The 19,276-nt window shown below is 46.0% G+C and overlaps 2 protein-coding genes across 3 annotated transcripts in view; one reads left to right on the forward strand and one right to left on the reverse strand.

The window, feature by feature from the left end:
- Positions 1-9,331, forward strand: part of LCMT2 (leucine carboxyl methyltransferase 2) — a 68,177-nt gene extending 58,846 nt beyond the window's left edge. For both annotated transcript variants that reach the window (XM_078658773.1, XM_078658774.1), the window contains 3 exons: positions 2,332-2,519; positions 3,350-3,485; positions 8,871-9,331. In XM_078658773.1, the coding sequence (XP_078514899.1) occupies positions 2,332-2,519; positions 3,350-3,485; positions 8,871-9,029 (483 nt within the window). In that variant the 3' untranslated portion in view covers positions 9,030-9,331. The remainder of the gene's footprint in view (positions 1-2,331; positions 2,520-3,349; positions 3,486-8,870) is intronic.
- Positions 9,332-14,363: 5,032 nt separating this feature from the next.
- The window catches only part of LOC144774089 (extracellular calcium-sensing receptor-like), a 153,508-nt gene continuing 148,595 nt past the window's right edge, over positions 14,364-19,276 (reverse strand). The window contains exon 6 of the mRNA XM_078659115.1: positions 14,364-15,862. Within this exon, the coding sequence (XP_078515241.1) occupies positions 14,961-15,862 (902 nt within the window). The 3' untranslated portion in view covers positions 14,364-14,960. The remainder of the gene's footprint in view (positions 15,863-19,276) is intronic.

Below are 19,276 nucleotides of genomic sequence, written 5' to 3' on the forward strand. Positions count from 1 at the left end.
CTGATCGTACTGCCGGCACCACTGTCTCATTCCAAACACCTTTATTTCGCCGCACTTTCCGCTCCAGACCATTGCATGTTGTTGATCGTTGCCACACCGCACGGGCCCATACCTCCGCTATTAGCCAGTATTTCACGCTGATCAAACCACCGTGTTGTCCTTTCGCTGCACCAGCCGCTCCTCTATGTAGACCACCGTAGCGTGTCATTTGTAGCATGTCGCATTGTCTCACCCGAACCATTGCTCCAGACAATTATGTCTCTTCGCTGCACCAGCCGTTCCTGTGTACGGACCACCACATGCCTGCCTGTTGTAGCACTCCGCATTGGCTCACCCTCACAATCGGTTGGTACTACTGTTCTAGACCAGTTCCTTAAACTACTCTGCATTTTCCCTTATTTTTCTACCCTTCTCCCCCTTTTTCCATAGGCAGATGATGCTTGCATTATTTAGGCATTAAACAAATGTCCTGATGATGATCCCCATGATTACATCGTGGGATCGAAACGCCGTCAACTCTAATTACGCACCTTATACATTTATGTACTATGTGTCATTTAACATGTAAAGGTGCATGTTGAGATTTCTGTTATTTTATTTGAATTTTGTGAATTAAAGAACCACAAGCTTTTGCCTAAAAAGCCCTTTTTGTTTCACGTTGTCTATTGTATTTCCCGTGGTTGTTTGAGTAGGATACAGGCTTGTGCCCCACTTTGTTGAATTGTTGAAGAATCTTTCTCACATATCTTTCAATAGTAAAGATTGGACCTCTGTCCGGCTGGACATGTCACCCCAATATAGAAACGATTGTGGCTATGTTTATTGAACTGTATTGTTTTGCTTGTAAGGGACCACTGTTGTTTGAAAAAGAATTGATTTCCAAGGTCCCTTGCTGACTTTATTGGGTGCCCTTGTTGTTTTCAGATATAAAAATACTGTGTAAGCACGATCTCCAGTTCAATTATGTATCAACCGATTATTTGTATCAATTTATTCCTTTTTATTCAATGTAAAAATGTTGCACAATGCTTTTATCATACAAGTTATCGAAATAAGCAAATGATGATGAGGATTCTGTTTGACTATGCTACAGTTCATAGGTCACTGTGTTGGGGTGGTGAACATGCTATTGTATGTTTTTCATACAGTTCCATCGTGTGGTTGCAACCTGTCCTTCGTTTGTCATGACATTTGTTTCCACTGCCGTTGCCTCTTAGGGGAGGTACGGCTATCGCTTTGGTGGGAATTTTGCTGGGTGGGTGCTCTGTTCGCTCCCTTCAGTCCCTTCAAGTGTTGAGTACTCTTTCAACATGGTGTCGTTTCTCATTCTATAATGTCTTATCATTGTTGTTTTAAAGGGGTTTGCTCGTTTTTTGGAACACTGTTCCTATACTCCCACAGTTTTTGTCATTTTTCCGCTTTGTAGCGCAGAAAGGTTTTACGGTTGAAAACCTGATGCCAGCACGCAGGGGGGTGGGGGAGGGGTAAGGTGGATCTTGTAAGGCACAATTGATGTCACTTCCGTGGACGTGTCGGGACAGAGCCAGGCGACGCCGCCCCCCCGCTTGCAGAGGTACTGCTGGGGGAAAAAGTTTTCCGGATCCAGTCTGTCGCCTAGGGATAGTCTAAGTTAAGGAATCTGCGGCGAGACTGTGTCTCTACCAGATACATCTTTAACGAAGGTAAGTAACTTGTACGCCATGAACATTGAGATGCTCTTTATTTTGTGTTCTCCTTTCCATCTCCTCCTGTGTGTTAGGTGTTCTTAAATGTATGCTTTTGAATTGACCAAATACGATTGTTCCATAGCATGTATTTCTTTGTCAATAAGCCAGTCGTTTACAGAAAGCTGTGAAATAACAGTAGAGACTTCTCTTTGTGTGAAAGGACAGTGATGAGACGTCCCTTTGTGTTAAAGGACAGTGATGAGACACCTCTTTGAGTGAAAGGACACTGGTGAGACGCCTCTTTAGGCGAAAGGACAGTGATGAGACACCTCTTTGTGCAAAAGGACAGTGATGAGACACCTCTTTGTGCAAAGGGACAGTGATGTGACACCTCTTTGTGAGAAAGGACAGTGATGAGAAGTCCCTTTGTGAAAGGACAGTGATAAGACACGTCTTTGTGTGAAAGGACAGTGATGAGACATCTCTTTGTGCGAAAGGACAGTGATGAGATGCCTCTTTGTGCGAAAGGACAGTGATGAAACGTCCCTTTGTGTTGAAGGACAGTGATGAGTGAGACGTCTCTTATACTTAAAGTCGCTTCGGACGGTGAAGGCCTTGGCTTCCTGAACTGTGTCCTCATTTCATGATTTTCTCCCTCTTTTAGATCCCAGTGGAGGGTCCAGTTCCAGAGGGACGACATTCGCACAGCGCCTGCAGTTGGGAGGGGGGCGCGCTTATTGCTGGAGGTTTGGGTGCAAAGGGTCTGCCACTGGGGTCTGTGCTCTTCCTAAAACCAGCACCTACTGGCTTTGTGTGGCAGAGGATTGAAACCCACCCCTCCATCGTCCCCAGGTAAGACCTTGTGTACAACAATATCACCAGCTTATTTGTTTATAGTTCTCTTAATTAAATAGTGGCCATGAAGCTATTTTCAAGGAACCATGCTGCCAGCTGCATAACCACTGCAGTATTCTGGACGTCGTTTCGATGTTGAGATGCCCTTCTGGTGGGAGGTAGGGATTAAATACAACCGTCACGCTGATTGCAATGTGGACTCCCCCGCTTGATTGAAAAATATGCTACCTTACAAACACTTTCCTGCAAAATAAAATATAAACTGTGTCAGAATGGAACAAATCCCAGCAGTGGAGTCTTTTGCAGTTACTTTGTTCATAGAATCTGTTATGAGCACTAGTTCTGCTGTTTATGGCTATCAAGGGGTTTGGGAGCTGTATTCTGGCGTTGTCACATTGCTCATGGATACCTCAAACATGAAAATAAACATTGAAATGTGGTGTTTAGAGCTTGGTAACTAAAGGTTTGCTGCATGTTACCTATTGCAGATTCTGCACAGTCCTGCCCTGTAGAATTGACCCTGCTTCTCACTGCTGAACGCTCATCGTATTTTTGGTGGTTTTCCGAAGCATACATTGCCAGTAAACTGTGGGCTTCCCTGAATGTAGAGTCCTTAGGCCAAAACACCGGTTTACAGAACATCCGCTGGAACATTTCTGGACCCAAACCTAAGGTCCAGGCATGTGTGCAAGGTGTGCATGGCATGTGTCTCTGCAACAGAACAATCTGCAAACAGGGTTATGTTGTGCCTTCTCTTTGTGCCATAAGCTTTGGCCCTGGTGCTTCAGCAGTAACAAGCTCTCGCTTTTGCTTCCTTGTCCTTCAAGGTACTCTCATACGTCCCATGTGTACAATGGAAAACTCCTGCTGGTGGGGGGCGTTTGGATCCACTCTCTATCGGTCCCAGGAGTGACTGTGGTCGACTTGAGTTCTGGTCAGGCCTCTGAGTTTCAAATCAACACCGTGAGTACAAAGCCTCGCTCCCCACCCATTCAACATTTACTATTCTGTGTACCATTGCCAGGGAAGTTATGCGTGATGTACTCAAACTGAAGCCAATGAGGAACCTTGCATTGTATGTTCAAAGGTACTAGAGTGCCACCTGCTTGTGTCTATTCAGGTCCCTCAGCATCACATTCCGTATCGCGATTAGCAGGTACCTAGCCTTTTCTTCACTGCTCAGGTGTGCTTCTGACATAAGCCTTACTAGGAAGGCTCAGACATTGTAGATACAATTTTCGATTGGCATGTGTTGGCCAACTCCATGGATTTGACAGGTGCCAGATAGTGAGCATTTGACAGCTGCCAGATAGTGAGCATTTGAAAGCTGCCAGATGGTGAGCATTTGAAAGCTGCCAGATAGTGAGCATTTGAAAGCTGCCAGATTGTCAGCATTTGAAAGCTAATAAGTCAAAGGGAAATCCCTGGGGAGTACTCGTTATGCTTTCATACCAGTTCGGGCACACACAACCTTAATCTAATTGGCCTGTTGGCCGTACTCGAGAAAATATATCAATTTCCAAAACCAAATTGAATCGTTTACAATCTATTTTTAATAAAACCATATACATGAAAAATATAAGCGCTTGGACATCATATTTTAAAATTTCAACACATTTCTTTTATGGAAACAATTGGTAAAAAGACAATAGGTCGCAATATTACATCACAATGTGCAACTCAAAATTTAAAATTAGACAATAAGATAAAACACATGAAAACATCTCAACAACTCATATATGAAAACGGTAAACAAAAGCCTATTAATACGTAACCCCTAGTTTAATTGTGGCTACTTGGTCTATTTGCCACTACTTGTCATTGGATCCAAAGGCTTGCAATACTTTTCCATCAGTTCAAACAACAGTAACAGTATTTCATGTACATCAGTTGTTTTCTGGGCCCTGGTTGGATTCTCTGTATTTACAAAAAATGCGTCGACGCGTTTCGGTGCAGAACAACTGATATATTGGCACCTTCTTCAGGACTTCTTTATTCGGGGTTTCTCACTTGAATAAATGGTGACTAGCACCCTCTCCCTTCTATATTGAGGGAGATCCAAATAAATACATCCAAGAAGTTTTAGTTGACTTCTTCCCTGTCACGTCTCAAGGGCCCCATGGGGTGTATCTCTATTACTTGGGCAGGGATCCTTGTATTAGGTTTGCTTCTCCCGTTGTTCCAATTTATTGAGCGGTTTGGCTGAGTATCTTAAAAACTTTTAAAACTCTCCTTGAACAGGCATAGCATTTATGAACTCCTTGGGAAAACTGGATGTGTTCTCGTCTTAGATGGAGCCGCGTCTTTGCCTCGTTCCGAGTGACGGAACGAGGCAAAGACGCGGCTCCATCTAAGACGAGAACACATCCAGTTTTCCCAAGGAGTTCATAAATGCTATGCCTGTTCAAGGAGAGTTTTAAAAGTTTTTAAGATACTCAGCCAAACCGCTCAATAAATTGGAACAACGGGAGAAGCAAACCTAATACAAGGATCCCTGCCCAAGTAATAGAGATACACCCCATGGGGCCCTTGAGACGTGACAGGGAAGAAGTCAACTAAAACTTCTTGGATGTATTTATTTGGATCTCCCTCAATATAGAAGGGAGAGGGTGCTAGTCACCATTTATTCAAGTGAGAAACCCCGAATAAAGAAGTCCTGAAGAAGGTGCCAATATATCAGTTGTTCTGCACCGAAACGCGTCGACGCATTTTTTGTAAATACAGAGAATCCAACCAGGGCCCAGAAAACAACTGATGTACATGAAATACTGTTACTGTTGTTTGAACTGATGGAAAAGTATTGCAAGCCTTTGGATCCAATGACAAGTAGTGGCAAATAGACCAAGTAGCCACAATTAAACTAGGGGTTACGTATTAATAGGCTTTTGTTTACCGTTTTCATATATGAGTTGTTGAGATGTTTTCATGTGTTTTATCTTATTGTCTAATTTTAAATTTTGAGTTGCACATTGTGATGTTATATTGCGACCTATTGTCTTTTTACCAATTGTTTCCATAAAAGAAATGTGTTGAAATTTTAAAATATGATGTCCAAGCGCTTATATTTTTCATGTATATGGTTTTATTAAAAATAGATTGTAAACGATTCAATTTGGTTGTGGAAATTGATATATTTTCTCGAGTACGGCCAACAGGCCAATTAGATTAAGGTTGTGTGTGCCCGAATTGGTATGAAAGCATAACGAGGACTCCCCAGGGATTTCCCTTTGACTTATTGTCTTTTGTACCCTGTTCCCTGGTGGCAGAGGGGTACCCTCTCTCGAGATAAGCATTTGAAAGCTGCCAGATTGTCAGCATTGGAAAGCTGCCAGATTGTCAGCATTTGAAAGCTGCCAGATAGTGAGCATTTGAAAGCTGCCACATGGTGAGCATTTGAAAGCTGCCAGATTGTGAGCATTTGAAATCTGCCAGATTGTCAGCATTTGAAAGCTGCCAGATTGTCAGCATTTGAAAGCTGCCAGATAGTGAGCATTTGAAAGCTGCCAGATAGTGAGCATTTGAAAGCTGCCAGATAGTAAGCATTGGAAAGCTGCCAGATAGTGAGCATTGAATGCTGACAGATAGGGAGCATTTGAAAGCTGCCAGATGGTAGGCATTTGAAAGCTGGCAGATAGTGAGCATTGGAAAGCTGCCAGATAGTGAGCATTTGAAAGCTGGCAGATAGTGAGCATTGGAAAGCTGCCAGATAGTGAGCATTTGAAAGCTGCCAGACAGTGAGCATTTGAAAGCTGCCAGACAGTGAGCATTTGAAACCTGCCAGATAGTGAGCATTTGAAAGCTGCCAGATAGTGAGCATTTGAAAGCTGCCAGATAGTGAGCATTGGAAAGCTGCCAGATAGTAAGCATTGGAAAGCTGCCAGATAGTGAGCATTGAATGCTGACAGATAGTGAGCATTTGAAAGCTGCCAGATAGTGAGCATTGGAAAGCTGCCAGATAGTGAGCATTGGAAAGCTGCCAGATAGTGAGCATTGGAAAGCTGCCAGATAGTGAGCATTGGAAAGCTGCCAGATGGTGAGCATTTGAACGCTTCCTACACTGCTCACTGGGCAGTATCAAGCTGACAGATGTAATTGTAAGGACTAACTAGTCTGGCTGCTCAGCTACCCTTCACCCTCTCGGCTGAAGCTGTCAGCAGAGAATGATAGTGAATTTGCCTGATGTGGTCGGCATCAGTGGTGAGACCACTTTGTGCTGGGCTGGTCCATCTTGGAAGTAGTAGCCTCCACATACACACTCCCTGCCCCCTTCTCTGAAACCCTTGTGCCTGGCAGTGAGATCATTTCAAATGCATCCTCTTTGTATTTAGTGCAGGCTTCCCATGCCTGAGAGGAGCTCACCTGACCGCCTTCTCTGGTGTGCAGACCATTCCCCTTCATAATAAGCCTCCAAATAAAGGCCAAGACACATTACACCCGAATCAGCCCGAACTGCTCTTTGTGGACTGGGTAGAAAATCCATGAGAACTGGCCAGCTACAGAATGCCACACCAGAAGAGGCTTTAGCCCCCTCAGTCAGTACTCCTCTACGTCAGCCTAACAGCGAGAAAACTCACCGATCCATTTGTAGAAGGAAGACAGTGGACCAGGAATGGGCCCTCTGTTGTCGGCCATTCTCCCCTCATGCCGTCTTTGAAAGCCTGTGCAGGCTCCTTGTTGCTGTGAGCAGACAAGAGGATGCTCATCTGGTGTAAAAGAGGCGCTGGTCTGTGCCTGAGCGGAATAGATTCCCAACTCCTGGGTAGACCTGCACAAGGAGCATCTGGCTCAATGTTACCTGCAAACTTGTTGTTTGGTTTGAGGGAGGTTTTGGGCTTGTAAGTTCTGCCTAGGAGGAGAATGTTCCTTCTGGTTTTTTTTGCCTGTTATTGTAAATGTAATGTTTACATACTTGTTACTACGGTCCTTTCCCTTCTCTAAGGTAAAGCAGTGACTAAACATTGAAGTCATTTATTGGTGTTCAATTTAATACATCATTTGAGTTTATTAAGCCCATTAATTACACTATAAAAATTTAGTTCTACTTACTGACCGGCCTCCTTTTCAATATGGCTAGTTTACAGAAACACCTCTAGCTTTAGAGGAGCGTCAATGGTCCAGAACACTGTATGCAACTCCAGTTAGAATGTTTGCTGTTACAACTCAGTCTCACCTGTGCCAGATCCTCTCCTTGAGCTTTGCACAGACTACATTGATGGTTGCTCCAATGAGAACCCTTCCCCTTGCAAACTGGGTCTAAAATGGCAGCAGATCCAGCGTTCTTGGCCCTCATTCCATTGAAAGCGTCCAGTAAACTGGCAACGAGACATGATCAGTAAGACTCAAACATAAATGAGAAGACTTTCCAGATAGAGGCATCTCATTCTCATTTGCCAACCCACGTATATTGATTATTTTTCAGACTAAGTTTGAGTAAGCCTTGTTAGATTCCACATGCCAAGGGTTCTGTGCGAAGCCCACTTGTGCTGAACGTCATGAGTTTTAGTGTGGTCATTTCCAAGCAGAGAGAGCAGGTTATCCTAGCTAGTTTATTAGTTCAAACTAAAAACTGCATCTTAGATGTCAAAACAGTGTTAAATTCCTGATCGATAGCTCCTATAAGCATACATTGCCTCATATTTTTGTGAGTGCAAACTTTCCTCGGAATCCTGTCTGGTTCTGTCACACTGAACGTAGACTTTGACTATTTGGTGTCGCTACTCTAAGCCAGTCAAGGGAATGTCTTGGCTGTCTAGTTTGACGTGCACCGGTATCGTGTGCCAGGGACACCAGAAGTAAACCACATTTCCCACACAGTATACTACCCAGTAACCTCCGACTTCCCAAGGTCACACTTGCTCTCTGTTGGAGCACAACTGTTCCACACCTTTTCAAGGTGATCATCATGGCATGGGTCAGCGCTGGCAGAGATCTGGCATTGCCCCTGACAGCTCCGGCACCCCAAATACATACAGCAGTTGGCCATGATCTAGAGGTTTTTAGTTGGTAGTCTAGGCAGGAATAGAAAAGGAAATAAAGCAACAATCACAATAAAAGGTCTTGCAGTGGTGCCCAGGGACCAGTGTGGTGTCTGTTGTAGACCGAGCCTGCCCAATCTGCTCATATTTACACAGGATGTACACTGCACAGTGCAGGTCCTAAATTCTGTGCAGTGCCGTCTTGTTCCAGCCAGTGCTACTTTCAGGAGGAATCTCCCAGTTCCAGTTAAAGATAATTTTCTGCCAAGTGGGGTCATGAGCAGTTCAGTGTGACGTGGGATAGTCGGTAGATGTTGTCCTACAGTACTTATGTTGAATCTATCTTTTGACTTGTGGTGTTTTTGCTTTGCAGACATTGCTGGGGTGGCCGTTGATGCTCCACAATCACAGCAGCATCCTCCTTTCTGATGAGAAGTCCTTGCTGGTTTTGGGTGGTGGAGGGAACTGCTTCTCCTTCGGAACTCACCTGAACCATCAGCCTGTTTTATTGGACTTGGTGGAGATTCGGTGAACCTCACTGCAGGAAATGAAATGGACTCTTGATCGTAGACATGCTTGCATCATCAAAAGAGCCTTCATTGTGCTACTTGTGACCGGCCATTGTGTGGATCAAAACAGAGAAGCCTCGTACTCCTACAAGCTCTGCAGATGGAGGGATTAACGTGTCGTGAAAGATGTTCTAGACAATCATGGCTTCACTGATGTGCATCTTTGAAATGTTAAAATGGACTATTATAGTTTGGCAAACAGAGAGAATATTTTTATATGCAGCTAGTTGACAACCAATATCTTAAATAAACTTGGTAGGACACATCTGAGCCTCCATAGTTTGAAAAATTCCTCAAGTCACCTTTTGTTGCCAGCGGGTCCTCGATTTGGCCTGACAGACCCTTTTCCATTGGACTTCTGCCCAGCCTTGCTTTCCTTCCTGGATGACCTGTGATTGGTGGCGGTGATAGCAGTGCTAGCACCCTGATCGATCGTAGGATGTATCTTCAAAATCAGTTGGAAACATAGCATAAGCTGTGCTCTTTTGCAGTAAGGTTAACTTGGGGTACAGGTCTCGCAAGGTGACTAGCCCATTCCTACTAAGAACCTCTTCACTTGATTTCTGTCTGCCACTGGGCATTTGCAATCTGGTAGGTTCGCCCTTTCACATGTTTGAGGTTGTTCAGTAATAGCGTAACACGCCCCACTCAATGCTTTTAGAATCTATGTCAGCGAGTAAAACCTGTCCCCATGCTCGTGGTCTGACCCTGAACACCCAAATCCCTCCTTTCTCCTACCTGAGGCCCATCGAATTCTAGATCCCTTATGCTGCTCTCTGCTTTGTAAGATCATATGTTTTTGTACAACTCTCGCATATATTTTCTTGGTTCTCCATGATCTTAGATCTGGAGGATGTGTTCGAAGAGGGGAGTTGGTGAGATGTCCCCTCCTTGTCTTCTCTGGGTCTGCTTTTGCCACAGTCCTTTTTTCCTGCCCTTAACTCCAAACATACTGCTTTAAATGCTTTCAACCCAGCATCACATGTTCTTTCAGTGCAAGCTGTAAACAACTATTTTATGTAGCGTGCAGCCTCTTCCGGGTGTTCATCTGCACAGGGATTCAGAGGGTTTCACACAAGAGAGAAGTTACGCAGACACCTTCTGTTCAAGCTTCTTCAGGAAATCACTGGATCCCAGAAATGAAGGCTTGTTTCCTTAGCAGTTACTGTGGGGGCCTTCTGAGCAGCCCAGTGGCCTTACTCTTGCTGGACTTCCACAGAAGTTTGCACTTATACAGCATTATTTGAAATAGACCATAGGTATAGATTCCTTACCTGAGATCCGCACCTCGTGTGTCTCTGGTGCCTGGAGCGCGACCACGACCCGAAGTCCGACTACCGGGCTCTGAACCCTAAGTCTTTGCTGGAGTCGTCCTGAATGCTTTTGAAGGCCCGGCAGTCTACTTCACACCGTTCAAGGTCCTGGTCAAGGGGAAGGTCGCAGACCCACCACCATTCATCCTTGAATTCTTCACACTCCTCTGGTAAGTCGAAGCACAAGAATAAGGCGAAGAAGCATCGTTGCTCTTCGCCCTTCTCCCCGTCCGTCGGCCGACACAAAACAGGACCTGGAGCATCGTCACTCTCCTGCTTCTTCCTCGGGGCCCGCTGGGTTGGCACTGCGCTTCCCTCCTTTTCCCACGGGCGGAGCCTCCCCTGCCCAGCTTCATGCATTTTACGATGTGCTGCACAGAATCTTTGGGCAGCCCGACTCCGCAGGCGCGCCTTCGGGACCCACAACCTCGACTGGGGGCTCTGGGCCTTCGATTCCGGAAGCTACGGCAAAAAGCAGTTTCAAACATAGCATAACTCAGTCTTCCCCTATCTCGACTACTGGCTGTTGAAGGCGGGCTCGCTCCTGGCCATCATCTCCCACCTCCAGACTACTGCGGACCTCCTGCACTCGCTGGGGTTCACTATCAACATGCCGAAGTCACACCTGTTTCCCTCTCAGAAGCTCCTTTTCATCGCAGCAGTTCTGGATACAGACCAGTTTCGGGATTATCCTCCTGAGCAGCGAGTCTGGGATATTCGGGATATGATATCTGTTTCAGCCTTTATCCCGGATTTCAGTGAGAATGACTCTGAGATTGCTAGACCTCATGGCCTCCTGCATCCTGCTGGTATATCATGCCAGATGGCATATGCCGGCTCTTCAGTGGGACCTGAAGTTCCAGTGGGCGCAGCATCAGGGCAATCTTTCCGATGTTGTCCAGATTTCAGAGGGGACTGTGAGTCAGTTGCAGTGGTGGCTACCGAACCAAGTTTGGGTCAGCGGCAGATCCCTCTCCCTTCCCCAACCAGAGTTCACAGTGGTTTCAGATGCGTCACTCCTGGGATGGGGCAGCCACATGGGAGAGGCGGGGATCAGGGGTCTCTGGTCTGTCATTGGAAGGGTAGTGCAGGTGTTCACGGACATCACCACTGCCATATGGTACTGCAACAAACAAGGCGGGATGTGGTCGTGGACCCTATGTCAAGAGGCCTTTGGACATGGCTGGAACGTCAGGGCATATCCCTGGTGGTTCAACACGTGGCGGGTTCCCTGAACTACAGCGTGGACGAACTCAGCTGCTGGTGCATGGTGCATCATGAATGGTGTTGCAAGGTCTCTTTCAGCAGTGGAGAAAGCATTGGTTAGATCTATTTGCCACCGAAGAGAACGCGCAATGTCAGCAGTTCTGCACGTTGGATTTTCCAGTGCGGCACTCGCTCGGCGACACCTTTCGTCACAAGTGGAATTGTGGCCCAAGTAATTCTTGTGGCTCCGGACTGGGCACAAAGAGACTGGATTCCAAAGCTATTACAAATGGCCATCGATCCTCCGATCAGACTACCTCTTCGGGAGGATCTTCTGTCGCAGCAGCAGGGGACGGTTCTCCACCCGAACCTGTCCAGCCTCCACCTCCTTGCGTGGAGATTGGGCGGCGACAGTTGACCGCTTTCCTCCCGAAGTCTGTAACGTCATCTTGGCAGGAAGCCAAGCGAAAGAAGGACTCTGAGTAATTTATTTATTTTATTTATTTATTTTAAAAATTTATAAAGCGCGGCGTATACCCGTGGGTGTCTTGGCGCTATGACTTAGCTGAAAATCTCAGATGGAGCATGAGTCTACCTTAGAAAGTATTGTCCTGATCAGTTTATTGGTCAAATAACCAGGTTTTTATCAATTTTCTGAATTGAAGTAGCGAGGGTGCCAATTTTATTTCCTCTGGAAGCGTATTCCAAAGTCTGGCTGCAGAGTTGGTGAAGCATCTATCGCCCCATGTCACCGTCCTAGTGCGTGGCACTACCAGTAGATGTCTCTGTTCAGATCGTAAGGATCTTTTCGGTAGGTAATAGGAAAGTTTCTGTTTGAGAAATGCTGGTCCAAGACCCTTGAGGGCTTTATAGGTGAGACACAAGGTCTTGAATCTAATGCGATTTCTCACTGTTAACCAGTGGTAGTTCCTTATGGCTTGCTTGGTGGACTGAAACTTGGGAATGCCAGCTAGTAGCCTTGCGGCAGCGTTTTGTATAAGCTGCAGTTTGGCCACCACCCGTGCCTGAGCATTTACAAACAATCCATTGCAATAATCAAGTGATGAGAGTACTAAGGAACTCACCACTGTTTTCCCTGCACTCTCAGGAAGATAGGGCAGGATTTTCCTGATGATCTTAAGCTTATAGAAGGCAGACGACGCAACCTGATTGGCATGGCTGGAAAAGTTAAGATTGTCGTCGAATATAATTCCTAGATTCCTGACCTTTTGCACAGGTTCAGGGGGGGCTCCAAGTGGGGTCGGCCACCAAAAGGTGGACCACTGTGGCGATAGTTTTCCAAAAATCATTACCTCAGTTTTATCAGAGTTTAGACGTAAGCAGTTCTCAGACATCCATTCCTTTATGGCCAGCATGCCTTCTTGAAACCTTGCGGCTACCTCCTCACCATCGTTCTTAATTGCGATCACCAATTGGGTGTCGTCGGCGTATGAGGTAAGGCTCATCCGGTAGTTCTTGATTACCCTTGCTAAGTCCGACACATAGATGTTAAAGAGTGTCGGACTTAGGGATGAGCCTTGCGGAACGCCACATGGGAGGGCGAGCTCAGTAGATTGAAATGCGCCCAGTGTCACTGCTTGCGTTCTGTTGGACAGAAATGAAGCCAGAAGCTCCTTGGCCCTTGAGCGAATGCCCATTTCCTCGACACGGTCAATCAGGACAGCATGATTGACCGTGTCGAAGGCCGCCGAGAGATCCAGCAGGACCAGTATCGCTGCAATTACCAGTAAGTAATCGAAGCATTCCAAAAGCATTCTTACTTTTGAAGAGTTGAAAGTATTAATGAGCTGCTTTCTGGAAGTGATGCTCTCTGGTTGTGGCCTGATTTTGTTGAATACCTGAGACAGGATGTCATGGTGTGTCCTTGATCACTGCTCGTGTGGCTGTGCTCTAAACACAAGCTTCTATTGCCATTGTCTTTATCTCTTAGAAACAGAGAAAAGGAGCGCAGGGACAGTAATATCTTTTTCATTTTTTAATTGAACTAGGCAGGAGTTAAAATGTAGGCATTTTTGCATTACACCATGAAAACCAAACACGATTTATTATAGCACCTAAATATTTGGTGTTTGGGGCTATTTAAGTCATAACATAAACCAGCGTGGATAATCACCTATTCAAAACAAGTATGAGACAAACATCCTGACTGTGTTGTACGTTTGCTTTATCTCACATCCTGCAGTCTGATCCGCTGTCCCAGTACATGAGCCACTGGATAGAGTTCCTGCTGGAGATCTGCTTGGTTGAACTAGAGTTTAGCTCTCAGGTATTTTTATTGCTTGTGGTATTTCTTTATAAGTTCAACAGACATGCACAATCGTTGCCAATTCCGTCTTTTTACTTTATTGATTGTTTAAAATATCTGTTCTACAATCACATTAAAATATTCGCTCGGCCAATCAAATCCACAGATAAGAATCATGTTCACCTTCTGAGGCACAGCTGCACCTAAGAGTAACTGAGCATCAATGACCTTTCTTGGGATCTCTGATTAGATCAGAAGTTGTGCCAATTTGCAATACCTTTAGTAGAGGGTTAGACCAGCAGATGGATGGCAGAGAATGTTAAGAGGAAGGTAGGATGCATGCCTCTTTTAAAATTGAGCAACACTGGCATTTTGTGACCATATAAATGAGATTTGGAAATACCACCTGATTGCCATTGGACTGTATTTGATATGTTTATATTTAGGAGAGGGCGACCGAGGATTTAACTTGTGCATGGATCAGGATAAAGGGACAGACATTTCAAAGGGGGATATTTTTTGACATGTTTTTTTTAATGCATTTATTTATTTTTATACCAAACGCTTACAATTGAAAGTAATAAAAATTAACCATTGCAACGGCTTTCCGATGTCAGAACTGTTGACGTGGCAAATGCTTGTTTTATTGTATACTTACTATATTTCATTCAGATTTTTAACCGTAACCACCCAAAGAGCAAAATCATGCAACTTTAAGAAAGAAACCCAGGGATGGGAAGCAGCGTCCAAAATGAATCTAGAGAAAAAGAAATAAGAGACTTTCATACCCAAACATCCACTCATTCTGACCACAGGGCAGGGGAACTGGACCTAAAGTTTCTGCTTTGTGAACTGAAGCGAGCAATAGAAAAAGGTAATAATGGGGCTTGCAGCTCCCTTTGCCTATCATTTATTACACCAATGAGTTGGTGGCATTGATAACCAAAACTACATGTCTATTCACTTTTTTTTTCAGGATTTACAAGCGAGATTATGCTGAAAGGGCAAAAAGCCATGACACTTCACACTGTAGAGAGACAGGGAGTTCAATAGCCTTCTGTGCTGCAAGGTACAATATTTGTTGTGCATCTTATTCTCTAGATATATTATTAACGTGATTTTCCTACTATATGTTTTTTGGTGTTTTCCTCTGGCCTCAGCAGAATAATATAGCACTTGGGAAGGAACATGCAGCTGAGCAGGCCGGCACTGGAGCACAAGATGGCAAACGCCTCCACGGCCACCATGTACTTTCCCCGTGTGCTCAGATACGCTGGAATGAAGGAGATCCACACACTGACAAACACCAGCATACTGAAGGTGATCAGCTTGGCCTCGTTGAAGCTTCCAGGGAGATTCCTTGAGATAAAGGCCACTAGAAAGCTGACTGTGGCCAGGAGGCCCATGTATCCCAGCATGCAGTAGAAGAAGATGGCCTCTCCTTCATTACACTGTAAGACTATCTTCTCATTATAAGACACTGTGTTCAGTTCCGGAAAAGGTGGAGACCTCAGTAACCAAACCACACAGATAAGAACTTGTATTAGACAGCAAAGAGAAATTACACATTTTGGTGTCTTGGAGCCCAGCCATCTCTTTGCTCTACTGTTGGGATGTGTTGCCTTGAACGCCAGGACGACAATAAGCGTTTTTGCCAAAACTATGGAGACGTTGAGGGAAAAAATTACTCCAAAGACTGTCTGCTGTAGCATACAGGTGAGTCTCCTGGGACGGCCGACCATCATGAAGGCACAGAGGAAGGAGGCCATGAGGCTGATGAGGAGCAGGTAGCTGAGCCCACGGTTGTTGGCTTTCACAATGGGGCTGTCTCTGTATTTGATGAAGAGAAACATGACAAATGCAGCCAGGAGGGCCAGGACAGCAGCTGAGGCGGTGAGGGTCATACCCAGCGGCTCTTCATAGCTCAGAAACTCAATAATTTTTTTGATGCAGTGATCTCGCCTCTCGTTGGACCACTGGTCATCAGGACATTTTAGACATTTCACTGCATCTGAAAAACAGGAGGGTACAGTTGAGTAGTATTATGTTTAATTTTGTTTTATTGACTTTTAGGCATATGAGAAAATACATGGCATACATTGACGTCATTGACGTCTTCCAATCAAAATTTAGTGTGCAAGGGGAACAATGTTCCCTCTTAAAGCGACATGCTTCAAACCATGACGTGACTGCAGAAAATAGATTTCGGTCACAGCTGTGTCTTAAGATACTTGGGTTCATGGCATGATGCTAAGTCGTGCGATAAGTGTGTCCCCCATGCACCCGAAGGTGATCAAGGACTGTATAGCTTTAGGTCACCAGGACACAGGGAGAAGTCACAGGCCTTGCAGAAGCCCCTCTCCAAGTTGAGGGTGTGGACCCGCTCCCGATGCCATTCCCGCAAGCATCAGAAAGCGAAGCTGGACTTGAGGCCATCCCACCACGCTATGAAAAGAGAAGTTGCGAGGGCGTAAAGGGGAAAGTTGATCTCTCTCCCGATCTATGATTGAGGAGCCAATCCCGGAGTTGATCCTGGTGCACCCAAGTTTCTCTCACACATCAGCAAGTGGAGGCCTATGGACCAACCGGTTGCTACTTTCTGACTGAGGTAGCGCTCCAAATCCGCAACAGCTCACCCAGTCCTCATAAAACGAGTGTGATCTGCTGCTTTAACTGTCTGTTTGGCTCCGGCTTGCCAGATGATGATGGTAGCAATGGGGATGATTTACCCCCCTTCTCCCACTATAATGATGACAGTCTTCACATCAAATTACCGGAGGCTAGCGGGCTTGGCACTTCCCCTGTGTTAGACCTGGCATCATTGGCATGAGTCTCTCCTCCATTTTTTCTGTTTGCCTCTTCTGTTTACGATGTTTTTGCTGGTATATGCTTTGGGCACTGTGCCACTGCTGATCAGTGCCACAGTGCAAGTGCTCCCTATGTGAAATTGCTGTATTGATTGACTTCCATGTTTGGCTTATTTGGTTTACTATCAGTCCCTAGTAGAGTGCACCAGGGGTGCCAGGGCTTGTAAATACAAATGCTGCTAGTGGGCCTGCAGCACATGTTGTGCCACCCACAAGAGCGGCCTAGTAAAAGTATGTCTGAAGGTCTGCCATTGCCAGACCACGTGCAGTCTGACTGGCACGAGGACTGCGCAAGTACACCTACTTGCCAGTCCCTAAACCTTCCCTTAACTTCATGTTAGTCACCCCTATAGTAGGCCCACGGGCAGGGTGCATTGTAAGCATAAGGTAGGACAAGCCTGACAAGGTTGGCATGTCCTAATAGTGAATTACATCCATAGTCGTTTTTCACTATTGTAAGGTAGCCTGCTCTCCATCAGTTAGAATGGGCTGCCAGGATTATTAAGGTTATAATCCTAGCGGGCTCAGGGAGCATGGTGCAATGTCGAGTTTGGTATCCCTGAACTCAGGGTTTAATAACGCATCCGTTTGTGTGGATGGTTTTTGGACTCTGTGTTTGAAAATAGCACTTTTAGAAAGTAGCTATTTTCTTGTCTAACTGTCTACCGGTCCCTGCTGGTTCTGGTGTGCTTGTGACAGGAGCTGGGTGGCTCCAGAGAGTCTGAATGAGTCAGTGTGGGATGAGTGGGGCATTTGCATTGAGAGTAGGGGAGAGTAGCTCTTGATAGCCTGCCCTGCCTGATACAATGTTGGCTCCGCCCCCCTGCCAGGCGACTGATGACTCTGTGCTTGCCTGGGACTTTCCTGGCCCGCCTCCTGCCGGGCAGCTGATGGCCCTGCCCCTGCCAGTGACAATGCTGGCTCCGCTCCTGCTGAGCGGCTGAGGACTCTGCCCTGCCCAGTGAATAGGCCAGGTGCTCTGGCCTGGCAACACCCACAACAAACCCAGGATGGGGGGAAATTCCCCTGCATGGACAAAGGGATCAAAGCCAAAAAGGGGTATAAGAGAAGGACCCCTGAACCAAGAAATCAGATCACTTCTGACAAGGAAACCTGAACCAAGGACAAGAAGCCTGCTGATCTAAGGACTGCCTACCCCTTCTGCCAGAGTGCTGTTTGTTGGGGGAATCCTGCATTGCTTCTTTATTTTTTGCCAAGGAACCAGGAGAGAGGAACTTTTGTGTGTACTCTCACTCTTTGCTGAGAAAATCTCCAAGGGCTGGAAGAGTGCCAGTCTCCTGTTGAAGTCACAGGGCTAAAGGACTTCATCTGTTAAAGTGCTATTTGCTGGAGTTTGTGAATCCAGCACCTCTGAAAGAATCCAGCAATCTCGACGCCGACGGACGCCGCCGAATCCAGCTCGACATCGTGAGTAACGGCTCCAGTGTCCCGCTTCCTCGACGCCGGCCGCCGGGCCCGATCGACGCCAGCAGCAACGCCAGTGAGTAGTGAGTTCGGCTCCAGCTCCAAGTGACCCCGTGTCTGCACCGCCGCTGATCGCATCGACTTCGAGCCCTCTCGACGCCGTGAGCGCTGCTCACTCTTGCACCATCGACATCGACGACGCCGTATCCTGCTTCATCCCGTGAGCGCTGCTCCCGCCTGACTTCGGTCGACGCCGCTGCAGATCGCCCCGACTCCGAGGCTCGATCGACGCCGAAGACGCGACGCCGGACATCTCGACGCCGCTGATCATCGAGTGCTTCACTTTTTCCAAGGTACTGTGTTGTTGGGGTCTGTGCGACTCCGGGCTCGACGTAGCGCTCCTCGCGGTCGACGCCGAACCTTTGGATTAATTTTGCCTCGACGTCGTGTGACTCCCGTGTGGGTTACATTGTTGCCAAGAACTGTGTTTTAGAGAAGAAGAGTTGCTTTTGATACTAAAGACTTTTGTGCTAAGAAGAAACCGTGCTTGAACTATTATTTTTCCTTCCAAGAGTATTTATTAAGACTGTGGTATATTTTTGTCGTTATTTGGTCTTGTGCTAAACCTTATATAAAAATACTTATTTTTATAATACTACTGTGTCGTGTCCATTTGTAGTGTATTCACTTTATTACTGTATGTGGTCATAAATGCTTAACGCACTGCCTCTGAGATAAGCCTGTCTGCTTTGCCAAGCTACCAAGGGGGTGAGCAGGGGTTATCTAAGTGTGTGATCTCCTTGCCCTGACTAGAAAAGGTGTGTCCCTATTTGTCAGAAGTGTATACCTCTGCCAACTAGAGACAGCCGCTTCTAACATTGGTGGGTCAGCGGTGGGATTTTGAACTTTGCATTTATGACCCATGTGCAGTGATTAGTGTGCGCTACATAGTGAAAGCAGACCATAGCGCAGCCACAATCTGTTTTGGTTGGATATTCTATTTTTGTTCTCCGCTTTTCCTGAAGCTTGATTTTTGAAACTGCCAGTTTTGACCATGAGTAATGCTGGAAGCACTACACCTGTTGTTGAGGAGGAGTTTGATAGGAGTAAGATAAACGACTATCCAGTAAGGA

The sequence above is a fragment of the Lissotriton helveticus genome, chromosome 8 (genome assembly GCF_964261635.1).
Source record: "Lissotriton helveticus chromosome 8, aLisHel1.1, whole genome shotgun sequence".
Taxonomy (NCBI): Eukaryota; Metazoa; Chordata; class Amphibia; order Caudata; family Salamandridae; genus Lissotriton; species Lissotriton helveticus.